Genomic DNA, 19,817 nt, shown 5'->3' with positions numbered 1-19,817 from the left:
GTTCTGCTCCTTCCCCTCCCCATAGCACTTGTGTATATTTGTATATATTATTTACTACTCTATTTTATTAATGATGTTTATATATCTATGATTCTATTTATCTATTTTGATGGTATTGATTCCTGTCTACTTGTTTTGTTTTGCTGTTTGTCTTCCCCTTTTAGACTGTGAGCCCATCGTTGGGCAGGGATTGTCTCTATCTGTTGCCAAACTGTACATTCCCAGCACTTAGTTCAGTGCTCTGCACACAGTAAGCACTCAATAAATACGAATGAATGAATGAATGAATGAATGAATGAATGAATGAATGAATGAATGAATGAAAAGTGGGTCCCTGAGATCATAGCAGAACTGGCAGATCTAGTGGGAGGAAAGGGCCCCTGGGGAAAGGATACAGCCTGGGCCTGGTAGTCAGGAGGTCATGGATTCTAATACCAGCTTTGACACATGTCTGCTGTGTGACCTTGGGCAAATCACTTCACTTCTCTGGGCCTCAGTTACCTCAACTGTAAAATGGGTATTGAGACTGTGAGTCTTATGGAGGACAAGGATTGTGTCCATCCTGAATAACTTGTATTTACCCCAGTGCTTAGAACAGTGCTTGGCACATAGTAAGCACTTAACAAGTGCCATTATTATTGTTATGCCTTGCCCCTAACTTAGTATAGTGCTCTGCACACAGTAAGGGTTCAATGAATACAAATGACAGAATGAATTAAAGCAGGAAGGATTCCACCCGGAGTGTCCTCTTGCCCTCTGCATCTATAAGCGCTCAATAAATATGACTGAATGAATGAATTGGCTGGCAGAGTATGTGTGTGTGTGTGTATGTATGTGTGTCTGTGGATGTGTTTGTGTAGGCCTGCTTCTTTGAAAAGGTATATATGTGTGTGTCCCTTTGTGTGTGTGTGTATACATGTGAATATATATATATATGTGTGTATGTGAATATATGTAAGTACTTGCTTTATGCAGAGCAATGTACTGGGTGTCTGCTGTGCGGTAAGCACTGGTGTTGGCCATCTGCTCTGTACAGAGAACTGCAGTAGGTGCCTGCTGTGTCTCAATTTACTTGTATCCACCCCAGCACTTAGTATAGTGCCTGGCACATAGTAAGTGGTCAACCTGATTAACTTGAATCTCCTCCAGCGCTTAGAACAGTGCTTGGCACTTAGTAAGTGCTTAACAAGTACCATTATTATCATTATTATTATTATTATTATTATCTACTGAGTCCAGAGTCCATTGGGTACCTGCTATATGTAAAGTCTCTCCCAGACTTCTCTATCACCGTGGATGGCACGACCATCCTTCCCGTCTCTCAGGCCCACAATCTCGGTGTCATCCTTGACTCGTCTCTCTCGTTCACCCCACACATCCTTTCCGTTACCGAGACCTGCCGGTTTCACCTCTACAATATCGCCAAGATCCGCCCTTTCCTCTCCACCCAGACAGCTACCTTACTGTTACGGGCTCTCGTTATATCCCGGCTAGACTACTGTGTCAGCCTTCTCTCTGACCTCCCTTCCTCCTCTCTCGCCCCGCTCCAGTCTATTCTTCACTCCGCTGCCCGGCTCATCTTCCCGCAGAAACGATCTGGGCATGTCACTCCCCTTCTTAAACAACTCCAGTGGTTGCCTATCAACCTCCGCTCCAAACAAAAACTCCTCACTCTAGGCTTCAAAGCTCTCCATCACCTTTCCCCTTCCTACCTCTCCTCCCTTCTCTCTTTCTACCACCCACCCCGCACGCTCCGCTCCTCCGCCGCCCACCTCCTCACCGTCCCTCGGTCTCGCCTATCCCGCCATCGACCCCTGGGTCACGTCCTCCCGCGGTCCTGGAACGCCCTCCCTCCTCACCTCCGCCAAACTGATTCTCTTTCCCTCTTCAAAACCCTACTTAAAACTCACCTCCTCCAAGAGGCGTTCCCAGACTGAGCTCCTCTTCTCCCTCTACTCCCTCTGCCATCCCCCCTTTACCTCTCCGCAGCTAAACCCTCTTTTTCCCCTTTTCCCTCCGCTCCTCCACCTCTCCCTTCCCATCCCCACAGCACTGTACTCGTCCACTCAACTGTATATATTTTCATTACCCTATTTATTTTGTTAATGAATTGTACATCGCCTCGATTCTATTTAGTTGCCATTGTTTTTACGAGATGTTCTTCCCCTCGACTCTATTTATCGCCATTGTTCTCGTCTGTCCGTCTCCCCCGATTAGACTGTAAGCCCGTCAAACGGCAGGGACTGTCTCTATCTGTTGCCGACTTGTTCATCCCAAGCGCTTAGTACAGTGCTCTGCACATAGTAAGCGCTCAATAAATACTATTGAATAAAGTACTCTGTTGGGCATCTGCTGTGTACAGAACAATGTACTGGGTGCCTGCTGTGTTGGACTCTTAAGGGCACAAAGAAGAGTAAGACATACTTAACTCCTGACCATGGACGCTTTATGGCATAATGGACGAGACAGGAGAGGTTGAAGTTTCCACCTTGGTTAGACTGTGAGCTCATTGTGGGCAGGGAATGTTACCATTTATTGTTGTATCGTACTTACCCAAACGCTTAGTACAGAGCTCTGCACACAGTAAGCACTCAATAAATATGATTGAATGAATGAAGAGTAAGAGAACCAATATGGATAACAATCACAAGTGAGTTAATAAGACCAGGGTAGCACGTAAAGAGGCCTATGTGGCGGCAGAGTGTGGCGGTTGTAAAGGGGATGACCAGTCCAGGTTGGCAGGGGTGGACGTGGCGTTAAGGTATAGATCCAAGTGGAAGGGTGGAGAGGGAGCAAGGTAAACGAGCGTTAGTCCAGGAAGTCCTCTTGGAGGAGATGTGATTTTAATAAGGCTTTGAAAGTGGAGAGAGCAGTCATCTTTCGAATGTGAAAGGGGAGGGAGTTCCAGGCCAGAGGATGGGCTTGGAAGACAGGTCAGTGGTGAGATAGATGAGATTGAGGTACAGTGAGAAGGTTGGCATTAGAGGAGCAAAGCGTAAGGGCTGGGTTGGAGTAGGAAAGCAGTGAGGTAAAATTGGAGTGGGCAAAGTGATCAAATACTTCAAAACCCAAGAAAAGGAGTTTCTGTTTGATGGGAAGGTATATGGGCAACCACTGGATGTTCTTGAGGAGTGGTGAGATGTGGACTGGACTTTTTTTAGAAAAATGATCTGGACAACAGAGTGACATATGGACTGAAGTTGGGAGAGACAAGAGGCAGGGAGACCAGTAATAAGGCAGATGCAGTAATCAAGGCCAGATAAGATAAGGGGTTGGATCAATTTAGCAGAAGTTTGGCTGGAGAGGAAAGGATGGATTTTAGGGATGTTTTGAAGGTAGAACCAACAGGCTGCAGAGGGAGAACCTATACCAGGGGTGGGGAAGAGGAAGAGGACGAGAAGGAGGAAAGTTGACCCTCGGGGAGGAGGAAGCAGGGGAGAGGGGGGTTAAGTCCAAGGAGGGGAGGCTATCGAAGGTAGAACTGACAGGATTTGGTGACAATGAATATAGATTGAATATGAGGATTGAATGAAAGATGGCTCAAGGATAATACCGAGGTTATGGGTTTGTGAGTCAGGGAGGATAAAGGTGTTGTCTACAGTGAGGGGAAAGACAAGAGAAGGACAAGTTTAGGTGGGATGATGAGGAGTTCTGTTTTGACATGTTAAATTTGAGATGTCAGCAGGACAACCAAGTAGAGATGTCCTGAAGGCAGGAGGAAATAGGAGCCTGCAGAGAAGGAGAAAGATCAGGTCTGGAGATGTAGATTTGAGAATCATCGGTATAGAGATGGTCGTTGAAGCCGCAGGAGCAAATGAAATCTCCAGGGGAGTGAGTGTAAATGGTGAAAAGAAGGGGACCCAGAACTATGCCTTGAGGGTTTCCCACAGTGAAGGGATGGGAGGCAGAGGACAAGTCTGCGAAAGAGACTGAGATTGAGCAGTCTGAGAGGTAGGAGGAGAAGCAGGGGAGGACAGTGACAGTGAAGCCAAGGTTGGATAATGTTTCCAGGAGAAGGGGGTGGTCCACAGTGTTGAATGCAGCTGAGAGGTCGAGGAGGATTAAGACAAACTTAAGGCTGTTAGATTTGGCAAGAAGATCATTGGTGACCTTTGAGAGCAGTTTTTGAGGAGTGAAACTAGATTGGAGAAAGTCAAGGAGAGAATTGGGGGAGAGCAAGTAGAGGCAGCAGGTATAGACAACTCAGTTGAGGCATTTGGAGAGGAAGCAGTGTGGCGTAGTGGAAAGAAAACAAGCTTGAGAGTCAGGGGACCTGGGTTCTATGAGAAGCAGCGTGGCGCAGTGGAAAGAGCACGGGCTTTGGAGTCAGGGCTCATGAGTTCGAATCCCAGCTCTGCCACTTGTCAGCTGTGTGACTGTGGGCAAGTCACTTAACTTCTCTGTGCCTCAGTTCCCTCATCTGTAAAATGGGGATTAACTGTGAGCCCCACGTGGGACAACCTGATTCCCCTGTGTTTACCCCAGCGCTTAGAACAGTGCTCGGCACATAGTAAGCACTTAACAAATACCAACATTATTAATTCTGACTCTGCCATTTGCCTTCTGCGTGACCTTGGGCAAGTCACTTCTATGTGCCTCAGTCTTCTCATCAATCAGTGGTATTTATTGAGAAGCAGCATGGCATAGTGGATAGAGAACAGGCCTGGGAGTCAGACGATCGTGGGTTCTAATCCCCGCTCCTCCACTTGTCTGCTGTGTTACCTTGGTCAAGTCACTTCACTCCTCTGGGCCTCAGTTCCCTCATCTGTAAAATGGGGATTGAGACTGTGAGCCTTATGTGGGACAGGGACTGTGTCCAACCCAATTTGGTTGTATCCACTCCAGAACTCAGTACGGTGCCTGGCACATAGGAAGCGCTTAACAAATACCACAACTATTATTAATTATTATTATTATTGAGCACTTGCTATCTGCAGAGCTCTGCACTATGAGTGCTGGGGAGAGTACAATAAAACAGATTTGGCAGACACATTCCCTGTCCACAATGAGCTTACATTCTAGAGGGGAATTCTTTAGAGGAGAGGGGAAGGGAGGGGAGGAGAGGAGAGGGGAGACTACAGTGAACACCGTGGGGTGGCCAAGGCCCCTCGAGGAGTCGCTGCTGGCTATGACTGAGCCGACTTCCCCTTCATCCGCGGTCTCCCCACCCACGGTCTTCCCCACCCCACTGCCCATGCACGCAAACACTCACTCGTGCTTCCTCTTTCCCTGCCCGGCCCGGCTCTGGGGGCTCTGCTGGCTGGGGTCTCCGCTGGCTGGGGAGGGTCCCGGGCCTGGAGCCAAGGAGGGTGGGGCGCCTCCCATCCAGATGTTCACCAGATGTTTGCCCCACTGCTGCCCTCCCAACCCCGGGCCCGGCATCATTTTGGCAATAACATTCATTCAATCATTCAATCAAATTTATTGAGTGCTTACTATGAGCACAGCACTGTACTAAACAAGTGAGAGTTTAACAAATACCATAACTATTATTATTAGAGTACAATATTGCAATAAAGAGACGCATTCCCTGCCCACAATGAGCTTACCATCTAGAGGGGTGGAGACAGACATTAATATAAATAAATAAATGACAGATATGATCATTAGGGCTGTGGGACCGGGAGGGGCGATGAATAAAGGGAGCAAGTCAGGGCACTGCAGAAGGGAGTGTGAGAAGAGGAAATGGGGCTTAGCCTGGGAAGGTCTTTTGGAGATGTGAGAAGCAGCATGGAGTAGAGGATAGAGCAGGGTCTAGGAGTCAGAAAGTCATGGGTTCTAATCCTGGCTCTGTCACTTGTCTGCTATGTGACCATGGGTAAGTAGCTTCACTTCCTTGGGCCTCAGTTACCTCATCTGTAAAATGGGGATTGAGACTGTGAACCCAGCGTGGGACAGAGACTGTGTCCACACCTATTTACTTTTATCCACCCCTGTTCTTAGAACACTGGCTGGTACATAGTAAGAGCTTAACAAATGCCATAAGGCTTTGAAGGCAGTTTGGCCGTTGTGGGGAGGGGAGGCCTGGGGACCTTGTCCATCTCTTTCCCCCCTGCCTCCCACATCGTGGGGGAGTGGCTAGCCTTCCCTCCCTCCTCCATCAGTAACCAAAGTCAACAATACCCCACTGGGCCGAGAAAGAGCCTACCCTTCCCAGTGTGGCCAGAGGGGGTGGGGGAAAGAGTCAGCAGTGGTGCCTCTGATTTTGGAGAGCCCCCCCATCTTCAGACTTGTTCACCCCAATCAGTTATACATTCAATCATATTTATTGAGAACTTACTGTGTGCAGGGCACTGGACTAAGCATTGGGAGTGTACAATACAACAGAGTTGGTGGACAAGGTCCCTGCCCACAATAAGCTTACAGTCTAGAAGATATTCACATATTTGCACTTTCCACATATTCAATCTCTATAAGTAAATCCTGTCATTTCAGCCTTCAAACCTCCACTAAAATGCTCCCTTTCCTCTCCATTCAAACTTCTAGAACCATGTTAATCCAAGCATTTATCCTATCTCATCTTGATTACTTTATCAGCCTCCTTACTGACCTCCCTGCCTCCTCCTTCTCCTCCTCCAGTCCACACTTCACTTTGGTGCTCAGATCTTTTTTCTACAAAAACAATCATTCCTTCATTCATTCAACCATATTTACTGAGCGCTTTCTGTGTGCAGAGCACTGTACTAAACACTTGGAAAGTACAATTCAGCAACACATAGAGACAATCCCTGCCCACAATGGGTTCGCATGTTTCCCCACTCTTCAAGAACCTCCAGGGATTGCCCATCTACCTCCTCATCAAGAAGAAATCTTTTCCACAGGCTTTGAAGCAATCACCTTGCACCCTCCTACCTCACCTTGCGGCTCTCCTACTACAATCCAGCCTGCACACTTCTTTCCTCTAATGCCAACCTCCTCATTGTATCTCGATCTTGTCTATCTCGTCGCCAACCTCTGGCTCACATCTTGCTTCTGGCCTGGAATGTCCTCCCTCTTCATATCCGACAGACAGTTACTCTGCCACCTTCAAAGGCTTATTGAAGACACATCTCCTCCAAGAGGTCTTCCCTGACTAAGCCCTCATTTCCTCTTTTCCCACTTCCTAGTCGCCCTGATTTGCTTCCTTTATTCAGCCCCACGGCACTTATATACCTATCTGTAATTTATTTATTAATATTAATGTCTTTCTCCCTCTCTAGACCTTGAGTTCATTGTGGACAGGAAAAATGAATGAATTGGTATCTGTCTCCCCCTCTAGACTGTGAGCTCCTTTAGAGCAAGGAATGTGTCTGGTTACTGTTATATTGTACTCTCCCAAGTGCTTAGTACAGTGCTCTGCACACAGTAAACACTCAATAAATGCAAGTGAATGAATGAATGAATGAATGAATGTGTCTACCAACTCTCTTCATATAGAGAAGGAGTGTGGTCTAGTTGGATAGAGCACGGTCCAGGGAGTCAGAAGTACCTGGGGTTCTAATCCCAGCTCTGCCACTTGTCTGCTGTGTGACTCAGGCAAATCATTTACTTCTCTGTGCTTTAATTCCCTCATCTGTAAAATAGGGATCAAGACTGTGAGCCCCACATGGGACAGGGACTGTTGTCCAAACTGATTTACCTGTATCCACCTCAGTGCTCAGTACAGTTCCTGGCACTTAGTACACGCTTAACAAATACCGGAAGGATCATTATTATGGGACTCTCCCGAGTGATTAGTACAGTGCTCTGCATACAGTAAGTACTCAATAAATATAATTGATTGAGTGGGCAAGGAGGGGGACAGAGAATGGGCTTGGCCTCTGATGCCCGCCACCCCCATGCTGGGAGCAGGACCCCAAACCTCAAAAGGGCAGGTAGCTGCTGGGGCCCAGAATGAATAGGAGCAGTTATCTGGAAGGGTTCAGCCAGAGGTGACAGCCCAAGCTGGCTGCGCAGATGGAGCTGATCCACGTGCTCTGTGGGTCAGAACGGTAGGTGGGGCTGACTCCACGGCTCCCATCAGCTGAATGTTTGCTCCTTCCCCTTTGTTGTTACCAGGTCCTCGTGGGGGTGGGGTGAGGAAGGGAGGGGGGATGTGACAGGAACAAGGAAACACTGGAGAGTCCAGTTAGTGCCTGGAACACGAGTTCTAATCCTGACTCCTCCACTTACCGGTTACCTCATTTGTAAAATGGGGATTAAGATTATAGCCCTACGTGGGACAACCTGATTATGTTTTGTCTACCCCAGAGCTTGGCACATAGTAAGCACTTAGCAAATACCATAATTATTATTATTATTATACCTCACAGAGCCTGAGGAGATTCGGCAAGGGGAGACATCTTGGTCTCTCTCCCTCTCTGTCTCTGTCTATCTCTCTCTGTCTCTGTCTCTCCCTGTTACACACACACACAGACACACACACACATACACACTCACATTCCACATCAGCCTGGTAGAAGTCACTGAGCGTAGGCAGGAATGACACCACTCACTAAAGGTTTTCCTCAGTAGCTAACTTGTGAGCAGAGCTCTTCCTCTGACAGTATAGAAAAACAGCTGAGCCCTTGGGTAAATCCCACAGGTGCCTGGATAACCGGAGAAGCATAGACACTTATTGACACTCATTATTATTTATTGAGTGCTTACTGTGTGCAGAGCACTGTACTAAGCCCTTGGGAAAGTACGGTTTACTTGTATCTACCTCAACACTTAGTACAATGCCTGGCACCTAGTAAGCCCTTAAAAATACAATAAAAGAGCTCTATTGCTTTTTACTTCAGAGTCATTTGCATCAAACTTTATTTGGCCATGCCCAATGTCTTGACAGTTGCAACGTGGCCTAGTGGATAGAGCCCGGGCCTGGGAGTCAGAAGGACCTGGGTTCTAAATCTGGCTCTGCCACTTGTCTGCTGTGTGATCTTGGGCAAGTCACTTCACTTCTCTGGGCCTCAGTTACCTCATCTATAAAATGGGGATAAAAACTGTGAGCCCCATGTGGACGGTGTCCAACTTATAGTATATCTATCCCAGCACTCAGTACAGTGCCTGGACCATAGTAAGCATTTAACAAATACCATAAAAAAACCCCACCTAGATACACACGCCTAAATAGATGTACAAATAAATAAGATAGACACACAAATTCGTACAGAAGTGAACAATCCACATAGACTGGCCCACTCAAGATCTAGTGAGGTTTTGCCCTTCTGTTCCCAAGGAGATTTGGGCAAGCTCCTCCTTGGGTCTGCCTTAGAGCACCTCAGTTAATCAGTCATACTTATTGAGCTCTTATTGTGTGCAGAGCACTGTACTAAGCACTTGGGAGAGTACAATGTGACAGAAGTTTACAGTCTAGAGGGGGAGACAAACATTAACATAAATAAATACATCAATTCTGAATATACATAAGAGCTGTGGGTGAATAAAGAGTGCAAATCCAAGTGCTAGGGTAATCCAGAAGGGAGTGGAAGAAGAGGAAATGAGGGCTTAGTCAGGGAAGGTATCCTGGAGGAGGAGGTATGCCTTCAGTAAGGTGGGGAGAGTGATTGTCTGTCAGATATGAAGAGGGAGGGCGTTCCAGGTCAGAGGCAGGACGTGGGCGAGAGGTCCGCGGTGAGGTAGATGAGCTTGAGGTAGAGTGAGAAGGTTAACATTAGAGGAGCAAAGGGTGCGGGCTGGGTTGTAGTGGGAGAGTAGTGAGGTGAGGTAAGAGGGGCCAAGGTGATTGACTGCTTTAAAGCTGATGGTAAGGAGTTTCTGTTTGATGCGGAGATGGATTGTCAACCACTGAGGTTCTTGAGGAGTTGAGGTTCTCGAGGAGTTAATTTTGCATACACAAACACAGATTTGCATACACAAACACAGATTTGCATACACACACACACACACACCCCTACAGGCACATATAATTTTGCACACACAGACTTGATGCATACAATTTTGTCCATACACACAGCCTTCGATCAATCAATCCATCAATCGGTGTTTACTGAATGCTTATTGTGTGCACTACACTGTACTGAACACTTAGAAGAGTTCGATACAATAGAATTGGTAGACACGATCCCTGCTGTCTAGGAGCTTACAGTCCAGTAGGGGAGATAGTAAAATGAATTACAGATAGAGGAAGCAGCAGAGAATAAGGAGGTGGACATAAGCCCTGTGGGGGTGAGGTGGATATAAAAAAGTGCTTCGGGGATACAAACCCAAATGCAGAGGTGAGAGAAAAGGGGAGGAGGAATAGATTTGGGGAAATGAGAAATGCTTGTGAGAGTATAACAAGAGTTCAGAGACACAACTTACAGTCTAGCTTACTCCAGAAGGAAAGGCAGACATTAAATAAATTACTTAGAGATTCAGAAGTGTTGTGGGGTAAATATCAAGTGCTTAAAGGGTACAGATCCAAGTGGAAAACAGGATGCAGAAGGGAGAAGGAGTAGAGGAAATGAGACCTAGAAGTCAGGAATCCTGTCTATCTAATCTTTCATTGTATTCTTCCCAAGTGCTGGGCACAATGAAAGAGTTTTCCAAGGGAGTGGAGGTAAACGGAGAATAGAAGGGGACCTAGAACTGAGTCTTGAAGGACTCCCACAGTTACCGGGTGGGAGGCAGAGGAGGAGCCCATGAAAGAGACTGAGAATTGAGCAGCCAGAGAGCTAGGAGGAGAACCAGCAGAGGACCAGTGTCAGAGATGGTTAGATAATGCTTCCAGGAGAAGGGGGTGGTCCACAGTGTCAAAGGCAGCTGAGCGGTCGAGGAGCGGGATGGAGTAGAGCCTGATATATTTGGCAAGAAAGGGAAATCGTTGATCCTGGAAAAGGCAGGGTCTGTGAAGCAGAGGAGAGAGGGGCGGAAGCAAGACGGTATGGAGTCAAGGAGAAAATTGGAGGAGAGGAAGTGGAGGCAGCAGGTGTAGATATCTCACTGGAGGAGTTTGAGAGGCCTGGAGAGAGGGAGATAGGGTGATAACCAGAGGATGCCATAGGGTCTGGTGAGGGTTCGGGAACCTAAGAGATGTATGGGTGTGGCAACTCCGCCTTTTGCCTGCTGGGTGACTTTGGGCAAGTCATTTCACTTCTCTGGGCCTCAATTCCCTCATCTGTAAAATGGGGATTGAGATTGTGAGCCCCATGTGGGGCAGGGACTGTATCCAACCCCATCTGCTCGTTTCCATCCCAGAGCTTAGTACAGTGCCTAGCACACAGTTAAGCACTTAACAAATGCCATAATTATTACTAGTATTATTTGAAAGCAATGGGAAACAGCTATTGGAAAGTGAGTGGTTGAAGATGGTGGTCAGGGAGGGAGGGAAGAAGGGAGCGGACAAGTGTTTTAATAAGGGATGGGGTCAGAGTGTAGAGGGAGGGCATAGATTTTAAGAGACGGCGGATGATCTCCTTTTGAGATACTGCAGGGGAGGATGGAAGAGTCGAAGAGGAGGCAGGGTGGACTAGGAGATGTGCAGGGGAGATTTTTGGGAGCAGGCTTTAATACTGACAGTGAAATAGTTGGCAATGTAATCAGGGAGAAGAGATGGGGAAGGCCAGCAGGAGACAGAGTGTTCAAGGAGGGAGTTAAAAGTCCAAAACAGCTGATGTGGGCAATGGGCATAGGAGTCAATAAAGACGGAGAAGTACTGTTAATAAGAATAACATTGATGATAACTGCGGTATTTGTTAAGCGCTTACTGCGTGTCAGGCACTGTACTAAGACTTGGGGCGGATACAAGCAAATGGGGGTTGACAACAGTCCCTGTCCCATGAGGGGTTCACAGCCTCAATCCCCATTTTACAGGTGAGGTAACTGAGGCACAGAGAAGTAAAGTGACTTGCCCAAAGTCACACAGCAGACAAGTGGAGAAGCTGGGATCAGAATCCATCATCTTCTGACTCCCAGGCCCGTGCTCTATCCATTACACCATGCTGCTTCTCATTGTTGTTAGGCAGAGGAGAGGGCAGAGTTATAGCAGGTGAGGATGCATTCCCAAATGCCAGCTTCACCTGGGAACTGGAAAGCAGTGTTGAAGGCAGTGGCGGGGGCGGGGTGGGAGGGGGAAGGGCTGTGGTAGATGTCCTGGCCCAGGACAGAGCCCTGGCCCTGCCTCTTCTCTCCACAGGGAAGCAGGTGCCAGCAGCAAGCGGGAGTCCCAGGAGCCGGGCGGGAGCTGGGGCCGGGCTGGGCCCCGGGAGGGGTGGGGCCCAAATCCGGACCGGGCAGAACGGGAATTCCTCTGGAATGACGCATCCTGTCTAGGGAATTCACTCATCCTGCACAGCAGGAGAGCCCACGGGGTGGGGTGGATGGAGTCCAGGAAGATGGCGTCGGGGTGCAAGGGGTGGGGAGGCTAGAGGCCGTGGGAATCTGAACTTCCCGCAGCCGGCCAGGGGATGGCTCTGACCCCGCCTGTCCCCTGCAGGCCCGGGATCTGCAAACGCCTGCTGCTTCCAACCACTCTCCGGGGGCCAGTTGCCATTTGGCCCAGACGACTGGTCAGGCAGGATGGTCTAGGCAGGAGGTGGGCAGGGGGGTGGGGCTTGGAGTGAGATCCAGGGGCCGTCACTCCCCACCATGCCCTGGCCGGCCGGGGTTCTCAGAGAGGCGGAGACTCCGGCCCCGAAAGGAGCCGGAGGATCCAGTGTGGAGGGTGGGAGAGTTGGGCCTGCGGAGGCCAAGGCTTTGGGAAAATAACCATGATTCAGGCCAGGCCAGAGTGGCTCCCTGGGGCTGGTATGGAGCTGGGCAAACCACCCCTGCTCCTCATGGCCCGGGTGGGTTCTGACAGTCAGCACAGCTATGAAGGAGCCCCGTTTCTGGCTCCCCCAGACCCCACTATGATGAACTCCTCCCAATCAACCCGGGAGCCACCATCTGAACCCAGGCTACTGTGGCCACTGGGAGGCATGGGGGAAGTGATCCTCTTCTGGCCAGGAATGGGGAGGTCAGAGGTCACAGAATCCCGGAAACTCAATGGGGTCGGCGTCCACAGCCCTCTGGCTGTCTCTTTTTCATCTTCTTCTACCCGCAGCCCAGGGAAGCCGTGTTTCAAACGGACGGGACTGAACCACTGCTCGCAGACCTCTGCCCCCTCCCGAAACCACGGGGATGCCAGTCCCGGCAGGACGACACCTCTGACCGGCCGAGAGCAGGTGCCCACCCTCCGTTTGGGCCACGGTGGGCTTCTTTGGAGCGGGTGGGGTGGCGTCCGCTTCTCTCCCCCTACCTGTTCAACTGAGTGCCCCCATCTAACCTGCCTACCCCCGATTCCGGTCGACACGAGGCTCGGGGCCTGCCAGGCTCTGGAGCGAGGGCAGGGCTGGTTGACAGTGCCCGGTCAGGCCCCGGCCACACTCCTGCCCCCAACAGCAGGTCCCAACAGCAGGTTCATCCCCACCTCCGTGCCCAGTAGCTATGCCTTGGGCTAGTGTTAGAGCCAGGGAGGTCTCACTGGAGTTTCCACCCTCCCAGCTCCAGGCTGGTCGAGTCCAGATGGACTCGGACGGCAGGATCAAGCCTCAAGGAAATCCGGCCCCGCCCTGCCCGGGCCCCCAAGCCACCCGAGGACGATGAACCCCCGATCCGGAGGGAGAGAGCTGGATGGGACACTTGGTTCTGGACAAACAATTTTATTTTAGGTAATGCGTCTATACACTGTACATTCAGTCACTGTGGTATATAAGCATAGCTATTTTCATACATAATCTCATAAAGTCCTTTATTTTACAATATTATCTGTTTCGGGGGCGAGGGGGGCTGTGGAAATGGGGGAGGGAGCGGGGTGAAGGACTAACAAGGAACACAGCGAAATCGATAAATATGCCAAGCTTTTTCTCATTTTTTTTAAATCAGGCATTTATAAACAAGAAAGCATACATTAATTACATAAAAATAGTTCTAGAAGAGTAGAGTAAGTCATAATATTGTCATTAGCAGCAGCATAGGAGAAAACAGGATAACAAAAATGTGCTGAAATGCTATCGGCTATTATAAATGGATAGATTTTTTTTTTCCTCAATTGAAAAAATGTCACATGAATTCTTTGATTAAAAAACAAACAAAACCTCCCTCTAAAACACGTCGACCGGTGGGGTGGGGATTGGGTGTGGGGCCGGGACGGGGGGGCTAGACGGAGAGAGGAGTGGCAAGGGGAGACGGGGGCCGGGGGAGAAGGGGGGGGCACTCAACCTTTTATAAGAAAACGTTTTACAACGAAAATAAGAACCCAAAATGCAAAAATGGAGAAAGTTAACCCACGTTGAAAACTTGCAAAAAACTTTTTTCTTTTTTTTTTCTCTTTTTTCCTAACAGACAGCAAAGATTTTTCTTTGTTAAAAACACAACTCGGAAAAAACAAGACAACCTACCGGGTAAGAAAAAGTTTCTGAAAGAGTAACAACCATATACACGTATAATACAACGGTGTAAAATGAAAAAAAAAAAGTATTTACATTTTATCTTTTTTTTTCTTTTTTTTTTTTTTACATTGGCTAGTTCTGTTTGAAAAGCAGAATATTATGTGCACTAGTTAGCTGCTCCATAGATATGAATGTTATTGCTGTTGGTTTTTCCCTTCGTTAAGCCTTCTTTCAGTATAGAAACATTGAGTAATTAAACGGATACACAATTATCTAGGGAATATAGTTTAAGTACAGGGAGAGTCAACAGCTGGGAAGACCCCTCTTCTCCCTTTAACTTCCTAAAGGAGATAGAGCCCGGTGCCCACCTGACTATGGTGCCAGGCCGCGGGACCTCCCCCTGGCCCCTGCCCAGGCTAAATCACACAGAGAACCCGCTCCCTACGTGGGAGAGGGAATTGGGGCCGGGGGGCGGGGAGGGCGCGGGGGGGGGGGGAGAGCTGGGGCCAGAGCCCCGGTCCCATCTGTCCCCCGATCATCCTCGATCCAAAATGATCGGGCGATAAAAACCGTGACAGAGGGGCCGGAGGCGGCGAGGAGAGTCCTCTAAAGGTCACAAACAGCTAGATGATGGGGTTTTTTTGTAGTTTTTTTTTTTTTTGCTCACACAAACACTTAAGAAAAATGAACTGAGAAACAACATGATAACGAGCTGCTGGTGAAGAAAATTTGTTCCCGTGCTTTGTTCACATGGTTCAGCGTCGTTTGGGAAGGATTGTTTTGGTCTTACTCTCGCTCTCTGATCTTGGCGCTGCCTCCCCCTCCCCACCCCCGCCATCCCTGTGGGTTTTGAGTGGCCCAGCCGGCCCCGGGATAGCCAGCACGACCTTGCTCGGCGACCAGCTTCTTCCGAGCCAAGACCCCGAACCTCCACCCTCCCCTTTCCCCAATCGGCCAGGTGGAGGGGTGCCTCTCTGGGGAACTGTCCCCCCACCTTCACATGCACACAACCGCGCCCCCCAACCCCCAACACCCAGCCAGCCCCTAAATCTGCCCGTCCCGTGAGGCAGAGACCAGCCACCCGCTCAGCCCGGCCCGGCCCCGCCTTCGGAAGCCGGCTCCAGGAAACAGCTGCTCGGGGTTCTTGCTGTGATTTCTCGACTTGGCAATAGAGCACAGTCTCAAGGAAATACGCAGACGCGCTCAAAAAGCTCGGCTCAAACTATATAACTTAAGAGTTTCCCTTGAAGAGATGGCGGAAAGAGACAGATCTGGAAAGCGTACGGTTGAAGACAGTATTCTGCATCTCGCGTAACAAAATAAACCCTTTAACACGCACAATAATAATGCCCATTAACAAATATACGTACGGCAGAGATTTTAAACTCCATGCATATGAATTTGTCATAACTGCAAAAGAAAAACATACAAAGAAGCAAAAAATAAAACCCCTACATAAAACGCTGCATAAACATCATCAATGTTTCTTTTGCATTGCACTTTCGAAGGAAGAGGAGATCGAAAACAGGAACCGAGTCCCCGTCACAAAACAAGGTCAAAACCCCGGAAAAGGAATTTTTCACCTAATTTCAATTGGCATGACAGTTTAGAGTTGTGGCTTCACCCAGCAGCTGTGTCAATAATTCCTCTTCGCTTTCTGTACCTCACAAGAGTCATCTGTTAATGCTCACAACCACCGGGGCCATTGGGATGGAGTCGACGGTGTGGATGAAGTCTTGGGGCTTCCGCGGAAAAGGATACTCTCATTTTAGGGTGGGCGGTCCATCGCTGGCCTCCCGGGAAACTGCGGGCTATTTGGGACGTGAGGCGACCGTTCACAATTTTGCATAAAACAGCTGAAAGTCCGTGAGATTATCTGGAGTCGATGCCCGCGGCCCTGTTGGGTTCTGGCCCTTCCTCGGGCCAGAGGACAGGAACCTCGGTGGGGGGTGGGGGTCTCCTTATGTGGCAGGCCCGGGGCAGAGAGGCCGGTGGGAGGCCCGTGCCTCAGCCCTCCCCAGAGGTCAGGCGCTCAGACAGAAACCAGGATACCGGTGGGCCCAAGTCTGAGCGTCTCTCAAGTATTGACACCAAAAGGGGCGACCTCTTCCAGAGACAGCTGGGGTGTGGGACCACTAAGTAGGGAGCTGGGGGAGAGGATGTCAATGAGGTGCGGTTCTGGAAACAAAAACTAGAGAACAGCCGGGGCTGCGGGGAGGTGAGGGGATCCTGCATTTTTGTTTCAATGCTACAGCCTGAACCCCAAAAATGAAGGTTGTGATTCCTGTTGAACTGAAAGATGTAGCCTTAATTCACAGCAGTGGGTGCTCAGGTGAGGGGAGGTGAGGGGAAGTGAGGTGGGTGGTGTGTGTGTGTGTGCATGTGCACATGCACAAACGGAGGGGGTATGTGAGGGAGAATGGTATACTCAACCGGCACAGTACTTCGACACCTCTGAACAAGTGGTAAATACTGTTTTTAAGACAAAGATGTAACGAAAGAGAATTCTCCAGAAAGCCGCAGATGAAACGAAAGATTTCCAGATGACTTCAAAAGGCGTTTTCTTGTTGTCCATCTTTCAACCAACTCAACAGTTCATTCTTCTGTTTGCTTTCCAGCCGAAGTGCTGCTGGGGGCAGAGTTTGTGAGCACATCAGCTTTTCAATATGGCCTGATCGAGAGAGGGAAGTCGGTAAGGCTTGACGATTGTTGCAGCTCACCTCTCTCAAATGTCCCCTCTTCTTTCCCGTGGCGGCACGGGAAAACTGGGCATTTATCACTTTTTACAAAAAGAGAGGGAACGAGAGAGCAAGAGAGCAAGAGAAAGGGGGGAAGAGAGGGTGAGAGGAAAAGAGGGAGAAAAGGAGAGAGGGAGAAAGAGAGAAAGAGAGAGACACTCTGAAAAAGCCCACGGAAATTTCTCCCAGAGAGGTCCGTGAGAAGGTTTAACTGCGATGGCTTCTGACTCCCTGGGGGAGGAGAGTCTTGGGACGGAACGGAGTTCGCAGGGGGCCTCCCCGGGAACCCCAGATCCGGGTGTAACAAGTCCTTAAAAATTGTGCATCAAGTGTTTTGGGAAAGTTCACGATATTTAAAAGAAGAAGAAGAAAAAAAAGACAAAAAAATAAAAACTTGTTAATTTTGTTTCGTTCCAAGTCTTTACGGTCATTTTAAATAGCTTATAAACAAGAAGTTTGAATTCCGACGGGTCCCGGCGGGCAGGACGGCAGAAAAGCAAAGTCCTGGGGGCCACCGGCTTCTGCGCCCTTGGCTGGGCCAGAGATGCTCGGCTCGAGTTTGGCCAGCAGAAAATTTGGCTGTGGACACCAAAGGGGTGGAGATTCGAAACACTTGGGGGCGGGAGAGGGGGAACAGGAGGGGAGGGGTCGTAGGCACAGGAAGATGTTGTGCTATGTGGATTCGGGGGCGGGGCGGGGGAGAAACAAAACCCAAAAAAGAGGCTAAATTCAGTGCTTCTGTCTCAGAGAGGAACACCTGCCCTCCAGCTCTTGACCAAGTCTCCTTTTCTGTGGGGCGCACCTCTGCCCACCCCCCCACTTCCCCGCCGGTGCCCCCAGGCACCGGTGAGCACGCTCCCTCCCTCGCTGGACCTGGGTGGGCAGGGTTCGGGACGTGGAGAGATAATGTGACTTGGCCGTTTTGGATTTCAGTTTCCCAGGTTGTGTGTGCTTTGGCCGTCTGTCTGACTGCCGGATTTAGACCACAGCTGCTCCTGAAGTTCCTTGACGACTTTCTCCAAGTGCTCCCGAGCCTCCCGCTCCCGCAGCAGATCGGCTCGGAGCTGCTCCCTGTCGGCTTCCGCGTGCTGCAGCTTCACCTGGAGGTCCTCGATCTGAAAGCCAAGGAGATGGAGGTCAGCACGGCCCAGGCCCGGGGCACCCACCCCAGAGGCTCGACGCCCCACCTCCGACCATGGCTGATGGGGTCTGGGCTGCCCCGTCTGGGGCTAAGGGAGGTGTCACTGGGATGGGAGTTGTGGACTTTGGAAGAGAGGCCCAGGGTGTCACATCGTGCCAGTGGTCGAAGCTACCTCCCCTCCCCACTAATCCCAGGGAAGGACGGGCTGCCAAGCAGGACCTCTTCCCTCCATCGTCCCCATCTGGGGCCCAGCATTCAGGGGATGGGAGGGGAAAGGAAGTCATCTTTCCTTCCGCAAAATGGGGAGGGCTTGGCCCCAAGAAGGGGAGTCGTGTGGCCAGGCCAATCAGGAGGGGGCTGGGGACAGGGGACTGGCCGCCCCGGGCACACGGTCACTGGCTGCTGGGGGCCCGCTGGCACCGGGCAGCTGATGGCACGTGGCAGCCGAGAGGGCGGGAACCTGTCCCGGCCTCATCCTTGAGGCGACAGGAACCTGGAGGGGCCCCACGTTTCTGAACCGACAGGGGCTCACTGCCTGTGTGCTCTACTTCAAATCAGACTCCTGGTGCACCTGAGGCTCGGGCGGGGCTCCTACCAGCTGCTGAGGGCTGCCTGTGAGCTCCTGCCTTAGCACCTTACCTGGTGTGGATAGAGCACGGGCCCGCGAGTCAGAAGGAACTGGGTTCTAAGCCCGGCTCCACCACTTGTCTGCTGTGGGACCTTGGGCAAGTCACTTCACTTCTCTGGGCCTCAGCTACCTCATCTGGATAATGAGGATTGAGACTGTGAGTCCCACGTGGAACGGGGACTGTGTCCAACCTGATTTGCTTCTATGCACCCCAACTCTTAGTACAGTGCCTGGCACATAAGCACTTAACAAATACCATAATAATAATAATAATCCTGCTGTGGCACCAAGTCAAGAGGTTCATTGACAGGCTACTCTCCCCAGAGCCCGGCTGAGCTCTGAGTGGATGCTCTGTGTGGACACCGAGGCCTGGCGGGAGCCAACCACCCGTGCCAACACAGACAGACACAGCTATAGGATGTGGCCCAGAAGAGGGGCACTCAGGGGACACCCAGTTACAGCTGGGAAAACGAAGCATCTCGGGCTCCCCGACCTCTCTCTGTCCCCCCAACCCCTCGAGGTGACTGATTTGACACCAATCCTTAGTCAGAAACATGCAAAGAACCGCTGGAGGGTGGGGCAGGGTGTGTGTGTCTGCGGGGATGGGGGTGGAGAGACACAGGAGGGCAAGTTCAAACATCAACAAAGACTTCCTGTGTATACTAGGAGTCTAACAGAGCCAATAGCACTAGGTCGGGGCTCGATCACCATCATCGTCGTTTCTGAAGCTGCAGGGATGTGGTGAGGGAACCGAAAGTCTTGAGGGCAGAGAGCTTCGCACCAGAATCACCGGGGTTACTGGGGCACCTGCCCACCTGCCACAGAGAACCAAGCGGGGGAGCCGGCGCCCTTCGGCCCGCCTTGTCTGCGCTCGGTGTGGAAGCGAGCAGCCGGGAACGCCTAGAACCCAGCATGTTCTCTGTTTAGTCTGGACACCTCTTATCGGCGAGACATCCCATGATGCGAGAGGAAGCCCA

At 50.3% G+C, this 19,817-nt stretch overlaps 1 protein-coding gene across 1 annotated transcript in view; it reads right to left on the bottom strand.

Moving 5' to 3' along the window:
• Window positions 1-13,588: 13,588 nt before the first annotated feature.
• The window catches only part of SKI (SKI proto-oncogene), a 158,161-nt gene continuing 151,932 nt past the window's right edge, over window positions 13,589-19,817 (bottom strand). The window contains exon 8 of the mRNA XM_029064847.2: window positions 13,589-18,186. Within this exon, the coding sequence (XP_028920680.1) occupies window positions 18,001-18,186 (186 nt within the window). The 3' untranslated portion in view covers window positions 13,589-18,000. The remainder of the gene's footprint in view (window positions 18,187-19,817) is intronic.

The sequence above is a fragment of the Ornithorhynchus anatinus genome, chromosome 5 (assembly GCF_004115215.2).
Source record: "Ornithorhynchus anatinus isolate Pmale09 chromosome 5, mOrnAna1.pri.v4, whole genome shotgun sequence".
NCBI classification, from domain to species: domain Eukaryota; kingdom Metazoa; phylum Chordata; class Mammalia; order Monotremata; family Ornithorhynchidae; genus Ornithorhynchus; species Ornithorhynchus anatinus.
This window is presented reverse-complemented; position numbering and strand designations above follow the sequence as displayed.